A 15,494-nucleotide genomic window follows, 5' to 3' on the forward strand; every position below is an offset into this window, starting at 1 on the left:
TTATAGACCAGTGAGCCTTACTTCAGTTGTTGGTAAAGTGTTGGAAAAGGTTATAAGAGATAGGATTTATAATCATCTAGAAAAGAATAATTTGATCAGGGATAGTCAGCACGGTTTTGTGAAGGGAAGGTCGTGCCTCACAAACCACATTGAGTTCTTTGAGAAGGTGACCAAACAGGTAGATGAGAGTAAACCGGTTGATGTGGTGTATATGGATTTCAGCAAGGCGTTCGATAAGGTTCCCCACAGTAGGCTATTGTGCAAAATGCAGAGGAATGGGATTGTGGGAGATATATCAGTTTGGATCAGAAATTGGCTTGCTGAAAGAAAACAGAGGGTGGTAGTTGTTGGAAAATGTTCATCCTGGAGTCCAGTTACTAGTGGTGTACCGCAAAGGTCGCTGTTTGTCATTTTTATAAACGACCTGGATGAGGGCGTAGAAGGATGGATTAGTAAATTTGCAGACGACACTAAGGTCGGTGGAGTTGTGGAGAGTGACAAAGGATGCTGTAGGTTGCAGAGAGACATAGATAAGCTGCAGAGCTGGGCTGAGAGGTGGCAAATGGAGTTTAATGCGGACAAGTGTGAGGTGATGCACTTCGGTAGGAGTAATCGGAATGCAAAGTACAGGGCTAATGGTAAGATTCTTGGTAGTGTAGATGAGCAGAGAGATCTCGGTGTCCACGTACACAGATCCTTGAAAGTTGCCACCCAGGTTGACAGGGTTGTTAAGAAGGTATACAGTGTTTTAGCTTTTATTAATAGAGGGATCGAGTTCCGGAACCAAGAGGTTATGGTGAAGCTGTACAAAACTCTGGTGCGGCCGCACTTGGAATATTGCGTACAGTTCTGGTCACCGCATTATAAGAAGGATGTGAAAGCTTTGGAAAGGGTGCAGAGGAGATTTACCAGGATGTTATGGAGGGAAGGTCTTACGAGGAAAGGCTGAGGGACTTGAGGCTGTTTTCGTTAGAGAGAAGAAGGTTGAGAGGTGACTTAATTGAGACATATAAGATAATCAGAGGGTTAGATAGGGTGGATAGGGAGAGCCTTTTTCCTAGGATGGTGACAGCGAGCACGAGGGGGCATAGTTTTAAATTGAGGGGTGCAAGATATAGGACAGATGTCAGAGGTAGTTTCTTTACTCAGAGAGTAGTAAGGGTATGGAACGCTTTGCCTGCAACGGTAGTAGATTCGCCAACTTTAAGTACATTTAAGTCGTCATTGGACAAGCATATGGACGTACATGGAATAGTGTAGGTTAGATGGGCTTCAGATTGGTCTGACAGGTCGGCACAACATCGAGGGCCGAAGGGCCTGTACTGTGCTGTTATGTTCTATGACAGCTACTGACAAATGTATAGGACCCCATACCTACAAACAATAAAACTAATGTAATATACAAAATACCATGCAAGGACTGTGAGAAACATTAGATTTGTCAAACTGGAAGAAAACTGACAATACAGATGCACAAACACCAAATAGCCACCAAGAGACACAACCAATTCTCACTGGTCTCACTACACACAAAGAAGGACACAGTTCGATAGACACAACACATCCATAATGGCACAAGCCAAACAGGGACATGCCAGGGAATTCCTGGAGGCTTGGCATTCTAACCAGGACTCCATCAAGAAGCACATTGAACTGGACCCCAATATACACACCACTGAAGAACAGAAGTGATGCCAATCACCCCAGCAAACCGAGGCCTATAAATAACAGAACAGCAGCGCTTCACCGGAGGTGCACTAACAATGATACCTAGCAGGGTGATGAAACATCTGCAACCAAACACGCCGGCTCAGGGAGCAAGTCTACAACCTCATGACCTGAATTTGTTGTTTCCATGAAGAAAAGTTCATTAGTATGTAGAGTTGACATAACCCATGAAAGGCCCAAGTATGAAGCACAGAATCAGCAAAGGGTGTGTTTGCAACTATGTGGAGCAAAAGTATTCTTCTAAAAATGTTCTACCTTCATCCCATTCAGATGGGAACACTTTCTGGTTTCACAGGTTCCTCAGCCCTGCACCCGATCATCAAGCTTACCACACCAGGGGTGGCCCAGTGCCTCAGTGATTAGCACTGCTGCCTCACAGTGCCAGGGACCCAGGTTTGATTCCACCCTCAGATGACTGTCTGTGTGGAGTTTGCACATTCTCCCCCTGTCTGCATGGGTTTCCTCCGGGTGGTCTGGTTTCCTCCCACAGTCCAGAGATGTGCAGGTTTAGTGGATTGGCCATGCTAAATTGCCCATAGTGTCCAGAGATGTGTAGGCTGGATGGGTTACCCATGGGAATTGTAGGGTTACAGGGATTGGGTAGGGAGGTAGGTCTTAGTGTGATGCAGTTTAGCAGGTTCGTTCAGACTCTGGGCTGAATGGTCTGCTTCCACACTGTAGGGATTCTGTGACCTTTGGTAGTACCCTTGGTATGTTACTGGAACTAGTAATCGAGAAACCTGCACTATTGATTCAGTGATGTAAATTCAAATCTCAAGAAGGCAGCTGTGGAATTAGAATTCAATTAATTAAATAAATCTAGAATTTAAAATTAAGTAACAACCAGGTTGTTGTAAAAACCCATCTGCTTCAGTAATGTCCTTTAAGGAAGGAAACCTGCTGTCTTTACTTGTCCAGGCCAATACTTCTCCAGACCCACATAAATGTGGTTGATTCTTAATAGCCCTCTGAAATAGCCTAAAAGTTGCACCAAACTGCTATATTTACAATGATTTACAGTGAAGTTAGCTCACCAGCACAATCTCAAGGGCAGCTATAGGTGGACAATAAATACTATATTTGCCAGCAATTGGCCACATCTTTAATCTCCAGGACTGGCAAGAAAGTCTAGATTTTCCTATTGCCATTACTTTAACACAGTTGAGAAAATCCATTCTTGACTGACAAGCTTTTGATTCAGGAAGAATAATTAAAGCCAAGCCCACTTCGGAGCGAATGAATAGGCATATACTAATCTCAGTAGTTACATTTGCTGACTATTTGAGGACACAAGGTTTGAATCACAGTGCTCAAATTAAGGAATCCTTGAATACATTAGAGAAAAGAGTCTCAAACCAATCTGGGTTTGCTGGGTTTGATATTTATGTGACTTTGCACTCCGCCCCGAGAACTGCTTAATGCAGTCAGCTTGCCTGTTGTCCTTCCAGTTTCTTTCTCTGCCCCTATCTCACTTGAATGGGAAGATGATATTAAAATAACACATGCATTTATATAGTGCCATCCACAATGCTGGGTTTGATATTTATGTAGGTGAGCTGATTCAGCTGCAAGATCAGCAAGGAAGTAAAACAACCTTATTGCCTTTTGTCATTTAGTTGAGCAAATCTCAATCTCCTTTCTGAGATGGTGTTGTATTGAATGATATAGAAGTACAGAAGAAGCGTGACAGTATGTGAAAACGTATGATTAGAACACATCTGCCTTTAGTGACCAATTGTGCATACATATCTTAATTTTATAATCACATCCAGAGACTTGGGTGGGAGGAGGCAGAGCTTTTCCAGAATTGACTGACCTCTTCCAAATGCTCTGAATCTTCATTTGCCAAATATGAATTGCAGTCATTGCTAAAACTTCTCTCTTTCCTTAACAGCAAATCATGCATTTGCTCCTGTGTTACACATTTTGTGATTGAAGAGGCAGGAAGTAGGGATCCTAAACCAACGAATATGTTATGCATGACTTTTGGAAAATCCCAGAGTTTTGCAGGCATTGAAGTATTTTGAAAAATGGTCACTGTTGCACTGTAGGGAGACCATTTTGCACCTTGTCAGGTAAGCTATTTGAGATACTCTGTTGACAATCACACAGGTGAACCCATGGTTTTACATTCTACATTGGTTTGCCAATTAATAATCAGTGACTTCTGTATCTAATGCCTTCCTTGAAGGATGCTAATTAGTTTATTATTCGCAGGCAATCTTGTGATTGGCAGCTATTTACTTTTGATTCTTCAGATGCAAAAGATCTTTTATAGCTGTGCAACACATCGAGATATACAACAAGGATGCATTAACTTTCTTGCACTATTTATAAGAAAGAAAGGATAGCATTTATATGGTGCCTTTCATTTGCTTATGACATTTCAAGGCACTTAATTCACAACCAATCAGTTACTCTTGAAGCAGTCACAGTTTTATAGGTAAATGGAGCAACCAATTTTGCGCACAGCAAACTCCTCCATAACATTAGATGAGATCAGTTCATTTGTTTGTCAGTGATATTGGTTCAGGGGATGAATATTGGCCACTGTTCAAATAGTGCCGTGGAATCTTTCACGTAAATAGATACTCAGGTTCACATCTCACCTGAAAGACAGCATCTCCAAGAATAATGCACTGAAATATCAGCCTTGACTTTGCACTCCGCCCCGAGAACTGCTTAATGCAGTCAGCTTGCCTGTTGTCCTTCCAGTTTCTTTCTCTGCCCCTATCTCACTTGAATGGGAAGATGATATTAAAATAACACATGCATTTATATAGTGCCATCCACAACCTCAAGATGTCTTGGCCAACTTAACAGCCAGTTTAATGTTTTTTGAGAGAAATCGCTCTGTCAATAAAGGAAACACAGTAGCTGATATACATGCAGCAAACTCCCACAAAAAACATTGTGTAATTGACTGGTTACTCTGTTTGTGTGATGTTGATTGAGGCATAAATTTTGGCCAAGACATAGAGAATAACTTCCCCGCTCTTATTCAGATAGTATCATGGGATTTTTTTTTTAAAGCCAACTGAGTGAGCAGGAAGAGTCTTAGTCTAAAGGCTCATCTGAAAGGCAGCACCTCTAATAGCGCAGCACTTCTTTCAATACTGCACTGGACAGTCAGAAACCTTCCATCTGACATTTGCTTACTTTGCTTAATTGGCTTGTTGTTCTGCGCAGTCCCTTATGATTGAAGCATAGTCAACAGATTTGTGCGTCTTTGATGAAGGTTTGCCTGTTTGCGACCAGCTTGTTCCCTGTATGGCACATACCCAATTGCTAGAGGAAATATTGAGTATCAGCCAGATTTCCAGGCTCAACTTTGTAAGACAGTACTTCCCATAGAGCCACGAGCAAGATTCAAGCAACGGGATGCAATGTCAAGGTGACCGATAGCCTTGCAGCTTAAAGTCTTATTTATTTGATCGTTCAAACAGTGTCACATCAATCATCTCCCTTCCCCACCATTTAAAAAAAAAATTCACACTTGCAACTAGGGTTGGTTACATTTTATTAGTAACATGAATCCACTTTCATAATCCACGTTCACTGTCTCAGATGACACACCCATGCAGAAGAGGGCTGTTCTCGCTGACTTTACTCTGTTGATGACCAAACATATTTCTTAGGAAAATGTTAACAGCAGCCCTGTCCGGGATCCACTCAGAGTGAATCCTCAAAGGGTCTTGATGCAAAGGAGCATATTCCTTGTACTTCCTGTTGAGTAAAAGAAAATCAGTAAAAGTGTTTCTTTTAAAGAGAAAGCATCCTCCTCCTCCTCCAATGTACAATTTGAACAGTACCTGGATGTAAATGCTCCCTAGTCCCCAAGATGACAAAGCTGTCAGATTAAGAACTCTTAACATGTTTGTACACAATTTAATTTGAAACTAAAAAATAGCGTTATTGGTGTGAAATGCTGACTGTTCAGCACTCATGTTGACCTTTATTTTCCCCTCTAGATGAAGCATGTCCCCAGAAATGGTCATAAAATAAACCACCAAATTTTGATTATCATAATCCCCATACAAGCAATGAAAACTAAAATATACCAGATTTTGAATGTCAGCCAGTTGCGTTTCATATTAACAATCCTTATATTTAGAGGACTGGAGTACAAGGATGCAGAAGTTAAGCTGCAGTTACACAAAACCCTGGTTAGACTCCACTTGGCGTACTGTGAGCAGATCTGGGCACTACACCTTAAGAGAGGTATATTGGCCTTGGCGGAGTACAATGCAGCCTTACAAGATTGATACCTGGACTTTGGGGCTTAAATTATGAGGAGAGGTTATAAAAATTCAAAATAAAAACAGAAATTACTAAGAAACTCAGCAGGTCCGGCAGCATCTGTGAAGAGAAAGCAGAGTTAATAGTTTGAGTCCAGTGACCCTTCTTCAGAAATCACTAGACCTGAAACATTGACTTGGTTTTCTCTCTCCGTTTCTTTGTTCATAAATCCATATAGAAAGCTAAATACCTCCCAAATGGTAAGTCATCCCCAAACTGGATCCTCTCTTTCCATGTGATGATTACATACACTAACCTGTAGGTAACGGCTACAACTCCAATGATAGTTGCAATGAGCAACATCCCAACAAGTACCAAGGCTTCAGCTGTATTAGGTGTTGCATCTGCAGCTGAGAGAAAAGTCTCCTTAAGTCACTCAAAATTACAGCAATTTAGCTCATTGATGCTCAGAACATTGATGACGTCTTCAAACAAACAGTCATGGAGAGGGATAGGAGCAGATGGTATGGGAAAGTATTTAATTGGGGGAGGGGGGATTACAATGTTATTAGGCAAGAACTGCGGAGCATAAATTGGGATCAGATGTTCTCAGGGAAATGCATGACAGAAATGTAAAGGTTGTTTAGGAAACAGTTGTTACAAGTACTGGATAGGTTTGTCCTGCTGAGGCAAGGAAAGGATGGTAAGGTGAAGGAACCTTGGATGACAAGATATGTGGGACACCTAGTCAAGAACAAGAAGGAAGCTTCCTTAAGGTTGAGGAAGTAAGGATCGGTCAGGGCTCTAGAGGTCTACAAGGTAGCCAGGAAGGAACTGAAAAATGGGCTTAGGAGAGCTAGAAGTGGTTATGAGAAAACCTTGGCAGGTAGGATAAAGGAAAACCCCAAGGTGTTCTATGCTTATGTGAGCAACAAGAGGATGGCCACAGTGAGGGTAGGACCAATCAGGGATAGTGGAGGGAACTTGTGCACCGAGTCAGGAGGTGGGGGGGTCCTTAATGAATACTTTGCTTCTGTACTCACCAGCAAGAGGGGCCTTGACGTTTTTTGAGGATAGCATGAAACAGGCAGATATGCTCAAACAGGTTGATGTTAGGAAGGATAATGTGCTCGAAATTTTGAAAAACATGAGGATAGATAAGTCCCCTGGGTCAGGCGGGATATACCCAAGGTTACTATGGGATGCAACGAAAGAGATTGCTGCACCTTTGGCAATGATCTTTGCATCCTCACTGTCCATTGGTGCAGTACCAGATGATTGGAGGGTGGCAAATGTTATTCCCTTGCTCAAGAAAGGGAATAGGGATAATCCTGGGAATTACAGACCAGTCAGTCTTACTTGTATGGTGGGCAAATTATTGGAGAGGATTCTGAAAAATAGTCTTTATGATTATTTGGAAAAGCACAGTTTGATTAGAAACAGTCAGCATGGCTTTGTGAGGGGTAGGTCATGCCTCACAACCCTTATTGAATTCTTTGAGGATGTGACAAAACACATTGATGAAGGCAGAGCAGTGGATGTGGATTTTAGCAAGGCATTTGATAAGGTTCCCCATTGCAGGCTCATTCAGAATGTAGGGAGGCATGGGATTCAGGGAAATTTGGCTGTCTGGATATAAATCTGGTGGTCCATTAGAAGACAGAGAGTGATAGTAGATGGAAAGTATTCAGCCTGGAGCTCGGTGACCAGTGGTGTTCCACAGGGATCTGTTCGGGGGCCTCTGATCTTTGTGATCTTTATAAATGACTTGGATGAGGAAGTGGGAGGGTGGGTTAGTAAGTTTGCCAATGACATGAAGGTTGGTGGAATTGTGGATAGTGTGGTGAGCTGTTGTGGGTTGTAACGGGACATTGACAAGATGCAGAGCTGGGCAAAGAAGTGGCAGATAGAATTCAACCCAGAAAAGTGTGAAGTGATTCATTTTGGAAGGTCGGATTTGAATGCAGAATACAGGGTTAATGGCAGGATTCTCAGCAGTGTGGAGGAACAGAGGGATCTTGGGGTCCATTTCCATAGATCCCTCAAAGTTGCTACCCAAACTGATAAGTTCATAAAGAAGGCGTATATTGTGTTGGCTTTCATTGGCAGGGGAATTGAGTTTAAGAGCCGTGAGGTTATGCTGCAGCTCTATAAAACTCTTGTTAAACCACACTTGGAATAGCATTCAGTTCTAGTCACCTCATTATAGGAAAGATGTGGAATCTTTAGAGAGGGTGCAGAGGAGATTTACCAGGATGCTGCCTGGACTGGACAGCAGCTCTTATGAGGAAAGGTTAAGGTATCTAGGGCTTTTTTCATTGCAGCGAAGGAGAGGTGACTTGATAGAGGTGTACAAGATGATGAGAGGCATAGATAGAGTGGATGGTCAGAGACTTTTTCCCAGGGCAGAAATCACTGTTACGAGGGGACATAATTTTAGGGTGGTTGGAGGAAGGTATAAGGAAGATGTCAGAGGTAGGTTCTTCACATAGAGAGTGGTGGGCGCGTGGAATGCGCTGCCGGCAATGGTAGTGCAGTCAGATACTTTAGACACTTAAGCGACTCTTGGACAGACACATGGAGTACAGTAAAATGTAGGGTATTTTGATCTGAGTAGGATAATCAGTGGGCACAACATCGTGGGCCAAAGGGCCTAAACCGTGCTATACTGTTCTATGTTCTATGTTAAACAAAAATGGAAGTTTGAAAAGATGATTGGTGAGGGGAAATAGACCAGTAATTTGGCTGCAGTCAGTTTAAATATGTTCCACACAACAGCTTGATTTGATAAAGTTTTGATGCATTCATAATGAAGTTAAAATTGCTCTTCCTTTCCAAGCTAACCTGCTTATCTGTTCAAATCAGATAGTATCAGACATTCCACACAGATGTAACACCACACAAAATCAAACCTGAGCATTCTTTACCGTGAGTTTTGATGAAATAAGAAGCCAAAACTGAAACAATACTTTCTTTTAATGTTTGTTCAAATGATGTGGGTGCTGAGGGCTAGGCCAGAATTTAGTGCTCATCCCTAATTGCCTTTAAGAAGGTGGTGGTGAGCAGTCTTCATGGAACACCACAGTACTTGTGGTGTAGGTAGACCCATAATGCTGTTAGGGAGACAATTCCAGGATTTTGACACAGTGACGTTGGAGTAATGGCAATATATTTCCAAGTCAGGATGGCGAGGGGCCTGGAGGGGAACTTACACTGGGTGGTGTCCCCATTTATCTGCTCAAAGGTTTTGGAGTAGATTTGTAGTTGGAGCCAACCAACCTCAAAAACCTCACCCATTTATCTGCTGCCCTTGTCCTTCTTGATGGTAGTAGTCATGGATTTGGAAGATGGGTAAGCAAATACTTACTGCAACTGGTTCAGGTAAGAACTTTAATTTGCACATTTCTGATGGAAAATGCCCAAGTAAAATAGTCATGTTGTAATTGCAACTTTCTCACATTGGAAATGTTGAAGCACCACGACTAACAGCAGCATAATTCAGTTTTCCATCATAAACATGGAAATATGAGTTTATGGTGGAAATCTACAATTCAAGGCAGTTGATATTCTTTCAGTTTATGGCTGAAGTTTGCTTTTTATGTTTTTGAAATGATTTAGATTAGTGAATAGGTAGTAGAACTTCAGTTATTTGGTTGTATAAATTTTAAGCCTCAGTTAAACGAAATGGTAAATTGTTATGTACTGAGTTGAAGAAAGGTACATAAAATTTGCAAGAACGTAATTGGAGCATGTAGACCTGTTGTGACTAATTTCTCGATTTCAAAGATTAGAAATGCAACAAAGTCACAGTGCAACTCACATTTGTGCGGTCTGGTTTAGTGATTGCCCTGGCCTCTGATCCCACTTCACTTGATAACTACAACCAGTCTTCATGGTTTCAATAGTACAAGCCCAGTAAGTTCTCATTTTGCTATTTTGATCATCCATGCACTGGAGTAACAAAAGATGCATCCTAAATCAAATAGTCATATTCAAGGTAGACTGCATCATTTATTCCTATGTCCAGGGGTTGCACTGTATTCACTCATTTTGGACAGACTTACTTGGGTTCACATCAACGCGGGCACTAGCAACAGCCAAGCTGACTGCATTTGTCATAGAGACATTTACGCAATAAGTTCCAGAAGAGTTGAAAAATTGGCGAAGGATAAGCTGACATTCATCAGCAGGCAGCACTTCACTACAGTCAGTTTGCTGAGGATTTATGCAGTCTGCATCTAAGACAACAGTGCAGATCTCACTTGGGAAGCTGGAAAAAAAAATCGCAGCATTTAGAATTGTATCTTCTCATCCTGCACCAGTTGCTTCACTGTAATGTAATGCCACAACAAGAACAGATATTAAAAGCATCTATCAGAATACCTCAAGTGATCCCCTGAGAGTTAGAGTGAGAAAGTTTGAGAGGATGAGTTTTACCTATCAATGCCACACACATCCTTAGTCAGGATCTATCAATATGCCCAAATGCAAAAATGGCAATTTTGCTAACATAATAAAAACCGTACTACTGGTTTTACAAAATAGGTTAGTGATTGAATTACAATTAAATTCAGTTTTATAGCTTCAAAAACTGTCAAAGTTTGCTCAGAGTCTTTATTGAAGATGTACTTTGGACAATGTAATGGCTAGTAATAACCATCGAAAGAATTCACCAAATAAAAGCCAGGTAATTATAGGAAGTCTGAAGACATAGTGCTTTGACGTAACACCATACATGTGATGAGAAAAGGAAATGGCAAATGTAAAATACACTTAAAGCTATGTTTCCACTAGCTAATTATTAGGCTGGCCTTAATCATAGAATTCCTACAGTGTGAAAGCAGACCATTTGGCCCATCAAGTCCACACTGACCCTCTGAAAAGCATTCCACCCAGATCCCCCACCCCCCCCCATCCCCAGTTCCTGTAACCCTGCATTTCCCATGGCTAATCCCCCTATCCTGCACATCCCTGGACACTACAGGAAATTTAGTACAGCCAAACCACCCAACCTGCACATCTTTAGACTGTTGGAGGAATCCAGAGCACCCAGCAGAAACCCACACAGACACAGGGCGAATGTGCAAACTCTGCACAGACAGTTGCCTGAGGGTGGAATTGACCCAGGTCCCTGGTGCTATAAGGCAGCAGTGCTAACCACTGAGCCACCAATAAATGTTTCATTTAAATTTTTCATTTGTTGCCTTCTTGTAACTGCATTCTTACTCTTAATGTAAACTATTGGTCTGAGATGTAACTTTATAATAAATAATAATTAAAATCAAAACTCATACAGCATACCTTCCCTGGCAAGTCACTGTGAAATCCACAGCATTTTGCTGCATCTCTGCCACTGATCCTGGCACCACGTTTGATATTTGTACAATTTCTACACTTTCAATGCCCTCTGAAAGAAAGAAAATACAAGACTAACCATTAAGCCAGTAATAGCCTATCCCAGCACCTTTTCCAATATGATCCCTGGAATATGATTTGTCTCGTAGCACAGGGGTAGAAAATCCAATTAATCTCGGTTATAGTGACAGGCTTGAGTGTAAGGGTCACCTGCTAAAATTAGCATTAGGCACAAGGGAAATGGCACAAACATAGGGCAACATATGATAATGAACTAATCTTTTATACATAGACAGTAATGTAAATCTCAATATAATTATAACATTGATGCAAATCCTTTATTGACAGAATCCATTGAAAGTTCTGTTAATTCTCATTTGGTAGGACAGAAAATAAGTTGTGAAAAAGACATTTTTTTCCAAAGTTTTCTTTGTCTTGTGCTCATTTGTACATTTGCAAAAATGCCATTGTAAAGGCGAATAATATATTACGCTGTATGACAAGTTTGCTGATTGGTTGGCAAGTGGGTTGTGATTGGTAGAGGTGTTTCCACTGAGAATGCACAAGTTAGATGATGGTTGACAGTTAACTGCCAAGCTTTATTTAAATGTAAACTATGCAGGCTCTCATTGGTCAAGACATTGCCCTTTGAACCAGAGAATAGTCGTCACCTAGTTTGTTAAAACAGGAGCAATGTGTGTACATGTTACTGCTGTCTGCAAAGTACAGAGCCTTGTGCATTAATATACATACCTTCCAGTACACAGAAGTGTGCCAGATAGCAGGCTGACTGACAATCTCAAACTAATTGTCAGTATAATTATTACATTTCAGGATTGATTAGCAACTATTATCCAATTGCAGAATCATATTTAATGTTGAACACTATGTTGAGAGTTTTACAAAAGCAGGCTAGTTGGATCTCATCAGTGCCTTGCCTGTTGTGGAGAGACACATGCTGTTTGATATGATCTGTCAATCTTTGGGGCATATGCTCTACATACCTAGCATTGCACCAGCACTGAAATTCATCGACGACATTACTCATCTGAGTGATATAAAGTTTTGGCAAAGACCTGTAGCTCGGGTTGTGGGTGATGTTGTTAACTTGCTCACCAAGCTGGCTTGTTTTTGTTTAGACGTTTCGTCACCATGCCAGGTAACATCATCAGTGAGGCCTCCGATGAAGTGATGTTATTCTACTCTGCTTAGAATTTATACTGTCTGGTCCGTTACGGTGAGTAGCGTCATTTCTGGTTTTGATCTGTATGGGTTGTATATGGGGTCCAATTACTCACCATAACGGACCAGAGTATAAATTCCAAGCAAAGGAGAATAATATCACTTCATCGGAGGCTCCACTGATAATGTTACCTAGCATGGTGACAAAACGTCTGAACGAAAACAAGCCAGCTCGGTGAGCAAGTCAATAACCTCATTTGTGTGATAGAACATCTTTTTGGTTTGACAACAGCACCCTGTCAGTGGTGACCACCACTCATGTTGCTACTGCCACCTATTGCTCAAATTTATGAAATGTCTTACCCTGAAGTTAGCTCTATTATTGTTTTGCAATCATTTAGGCTGATCTCACCCTTCCATGACATTGCAAATTGAAGTGGGATCCAGACAGCACACACACAATTGACTTATCATAGTTTGATTTATTGAGTGTATTGCACTGTTTACTTTAATGCAAAAGCTTTGTAGCTGTTACTTAATGTCAGTTTATTTTAAAAAAGTGATATTGCTGTTTGTTACTTTGCAAAGTTCACAGAGTTTTATTACTTCAAAAACTGTCAATGTTTGCTCGGAATCTATACTGTGTAGAAGCATTTTGGACAATGGTCATTACTAACTGTTATATCAAAAATTCTACAGATAAAATCCAGGTAATCATCAGTAGACAAAATACTATGATGTACCAAAACATTATCAACATGACAAGAAAAGGGTATGACAAATGCAAAATATGTAATTCACTGGAAATCTGAAGTAAAACAGTAATTGCTGGAAATGCTCAACAAGTCAGTCAACATCAATGGAAAAAGAAAGAGTTAACCTTTCAGCTGATTATAGATTTGGCTGTGCACCTTCCCAATTGCAGCCAGTGTGATCGGAGGTAAACGGGTGCTGTCCCGTAAGAAGTGTGAAAGAGAATGCCTCCCTGAGCCATTTGTACATCTCAAAAGTAATACAGTAGTTCACATTCTTTAGAATTTAACAACTTGGAGCCTTGGAAGCTGTTAGGAGTTAGTTTTGGTTAACACAATATCTACTTATTGATGGAGACATCTATTTGATTGTCTTGGTCTCACTCACGGACAATATTGACGGTGGTACTAAAGGTGCCATAGCGGTAGATAAGGCAATCAGCAACTGGATCCTCAATAGCCTGTCGCTTCACCACCATCAGTACTTCATTTGCGTCCATAGCAGTTACCTCGCTTTCTGGAATGAACATTGTAGCAGATAGAGCTGTAGATTCAATTAAGAAAAAACACAGCCGATAAATTGATGGCGTGGCAGTTGCCTTCATGCATTTACATCTTGTGATTATGTTGCTGAAGATTTCAGAGAATTTCATTCGTATAAAGCAACACTGTAAAGTATTTTCTATATATGTTAAGAAAGAACCCTTAAGTTGCAATAAATTCAGATCTCCAAATTTCCAGTTGTATTACACTGTATGATCAGACTACACAAAAACATCATTTCAACAAATTTATAATATTGATTTACATCAGTGGAGCATGAGATTCAGATTTATACAAGACTTTGCATTGTAGGTTTTTCAAGCAATTAAATCTCTCCAGAAATAGTGTAAGACTTACTGGTTGATTGGTCTGAAACAGTGATTGCTGCATTTATAGCTTCATCGGAAGGAGAGGTTGTTGCATTTATAGCTTCATCGGAAGGAGAGGTTGCTGCATTTACAGTTTCATCAGAGCCTGGGGTTACTGCATTTAGAGCTTCATTAGAGGTTGGGGTTGCTGCATTTACAGCTTCATTAGAGGTTGGGGTTGCTGCATTTATAGCTTCATCAGAGCCTGGGGTTGCCGCATTTATAGCTTCATTAGATACTGGGGTTGCCGCATTTATAGCTTCATTAGATACTGGGGTTGCCGCATTTATAGTTTCATCAGAGCCTGGGGTTGCTGCATTTATAGCTTCATTAGATACTGGGGTTGCCGCATTTATAGCTTCATCAGAGCCTGGGGTTGCTGCATTTATAGCTTCATCAGAGCCTGGGGTTGCCGCATTTATAGCTTCATCAGAGCCTGGGGTTGCTGCATTTATAGCTTCATTAGATACAAGGGTTGCCGCATTTATAGCTTCATCAGAGCCTGGGGTTGCCACATTTGTAACTTGTTCTGAGACAGCAATTGCTGCATTTATTGCATCATCAGAGTCAAGGGTTACAGGACTGATGGTAGAAGAAGGAACTGGAATAGGGTCTCCTGTAGAACTGGGGATTATTGTGATTGTCTGCTGCTCAGAAGGCAGTACTGAGGAATCAGACACTAGAGTTGATACAGCAACAGGTTCAACTGTTGGTGGCTGAGGAGGAGCTGTATTTCCTATGGAAAAAAAATTAAAACAGTTCTAAAGTCCATTTTCTTTGTCAGATGTAGTAGACAGAAAGCAAGTTTTGAAGTTCAATTTAATTTGAGTATTCAATAAATGTACCTTTAGCTTGTTAATATTCTATATCCAATCCTTTAAAAACCTAGGCTGTCAGTAAGAGTATTGAGAGAAAATTATCGAACAAGCTGTTAATATCCATACTTAGTATGGAAGAGATTTTCCACATCAAAGAATGTCTTGCCTTTGTTTAGTAGTCAAGCTGTTTTTTTATGCATCCACAGGATATGGGCATCACCGGAAAGGCTGGCATTTGTTACCCATCCCTAACCGCTCTGAACAGAGTCACTTGCTCAGCCATCACAGCAGACATTACTGCGGGTCTGAGTCACAAGTTAGTCAGAACAGGTGAGGTCAGCAAATTTCTATCCCTAAAGAAGATCAGTGAACCAGATGGGTTTCACAACAATCCTGTAGTTTCACCATTGTGAATACTAGCTTTGTAATTCTAGATTTAATCGACTGAACTTAAATTCCCCAGCTGCTGATTTGGTAATTGAATTCCTGTCTCTGGATCCTAAGTCCAG

General features: G+C 41.0%; 1 protein-coding gene and 1 long non-coding RNA gene across 4 annotated transcripts in view; one reads left to right on the top strand and one right to left on the bottom strand.

Annotated features, from left to right (window-relative positions):
* The window catches only part of LOC125448387 (uncharacterized), a 34,987-nt gene that overhangs the window by 12,346 nt on the left and 7,147 nt on the right, over positions 1-15,494 (top strand). The window contains exon 3 of the long non-coding RNA XR_007246698.1: positions 15,192-15,315. This is a non-coding gene — a long non-coding RNA (uncharacterized LOC125448387). The remainder of the gene's footprint in view (positions 1-15,191; positions 15,316-15,494) is intronic.
* Positions 5,118-15,494, bottom strand: part of pmela (premelanosome protein a) — a 34,377-nt gene continuing 24,000 nt past the window's right edge. Inside the window, exons 7-12 of one of the 3 annotated variants that reach the window (XM_059643475.1) lie at positions 14,157-14,903; positions 13,645-13,800; positions 11,269-11,374; positions 10,032-10,237; positions 6,284-6,371; positions 5,118-5,454 (exon numbers count right to left, since the gene is read on the bottom strand). In XM_059643475.1, the coding sequence (XP_059499458.1) occupies positions 5,292-5,454; positions 6,284-6,371; positions 10,032-10,237; positions 11,269-11,374; positions 13,645-13,800; positions 14,157-14,903 (1,466 nt within the window). In that variant the 3' untranslated portion in view covers positions 5,118-5,291. Of the gene's footprint in view, positions 5,455-6,283; positions 6,378-10,031; positions 10,238-11,268; positions 11,375-13,644; positions 13,801-14,156; positions 14,904-15,494 lie in introns of all 3 variants that reach the window. The other 2 variants (XM_048523662.1, XM_048523663.1) reach the window with 2 other exon arrangements.

This window comes from Stegostoma tigrinum, chromosome X (assembly GCF_030684315.1).
Source record: "Stegostoma tigrinum isolate sSteTig4 chromosome X, sSteTig4.hap1, whole genome shotgun sequence".
NCBI classification, from domain to species: Eukaryota; Metazoa; Chordata; class Chondrichthyes; order Orectolobiformes; family Stegostomatidae; genus Stegostoma; species Stegostoma tigrinum.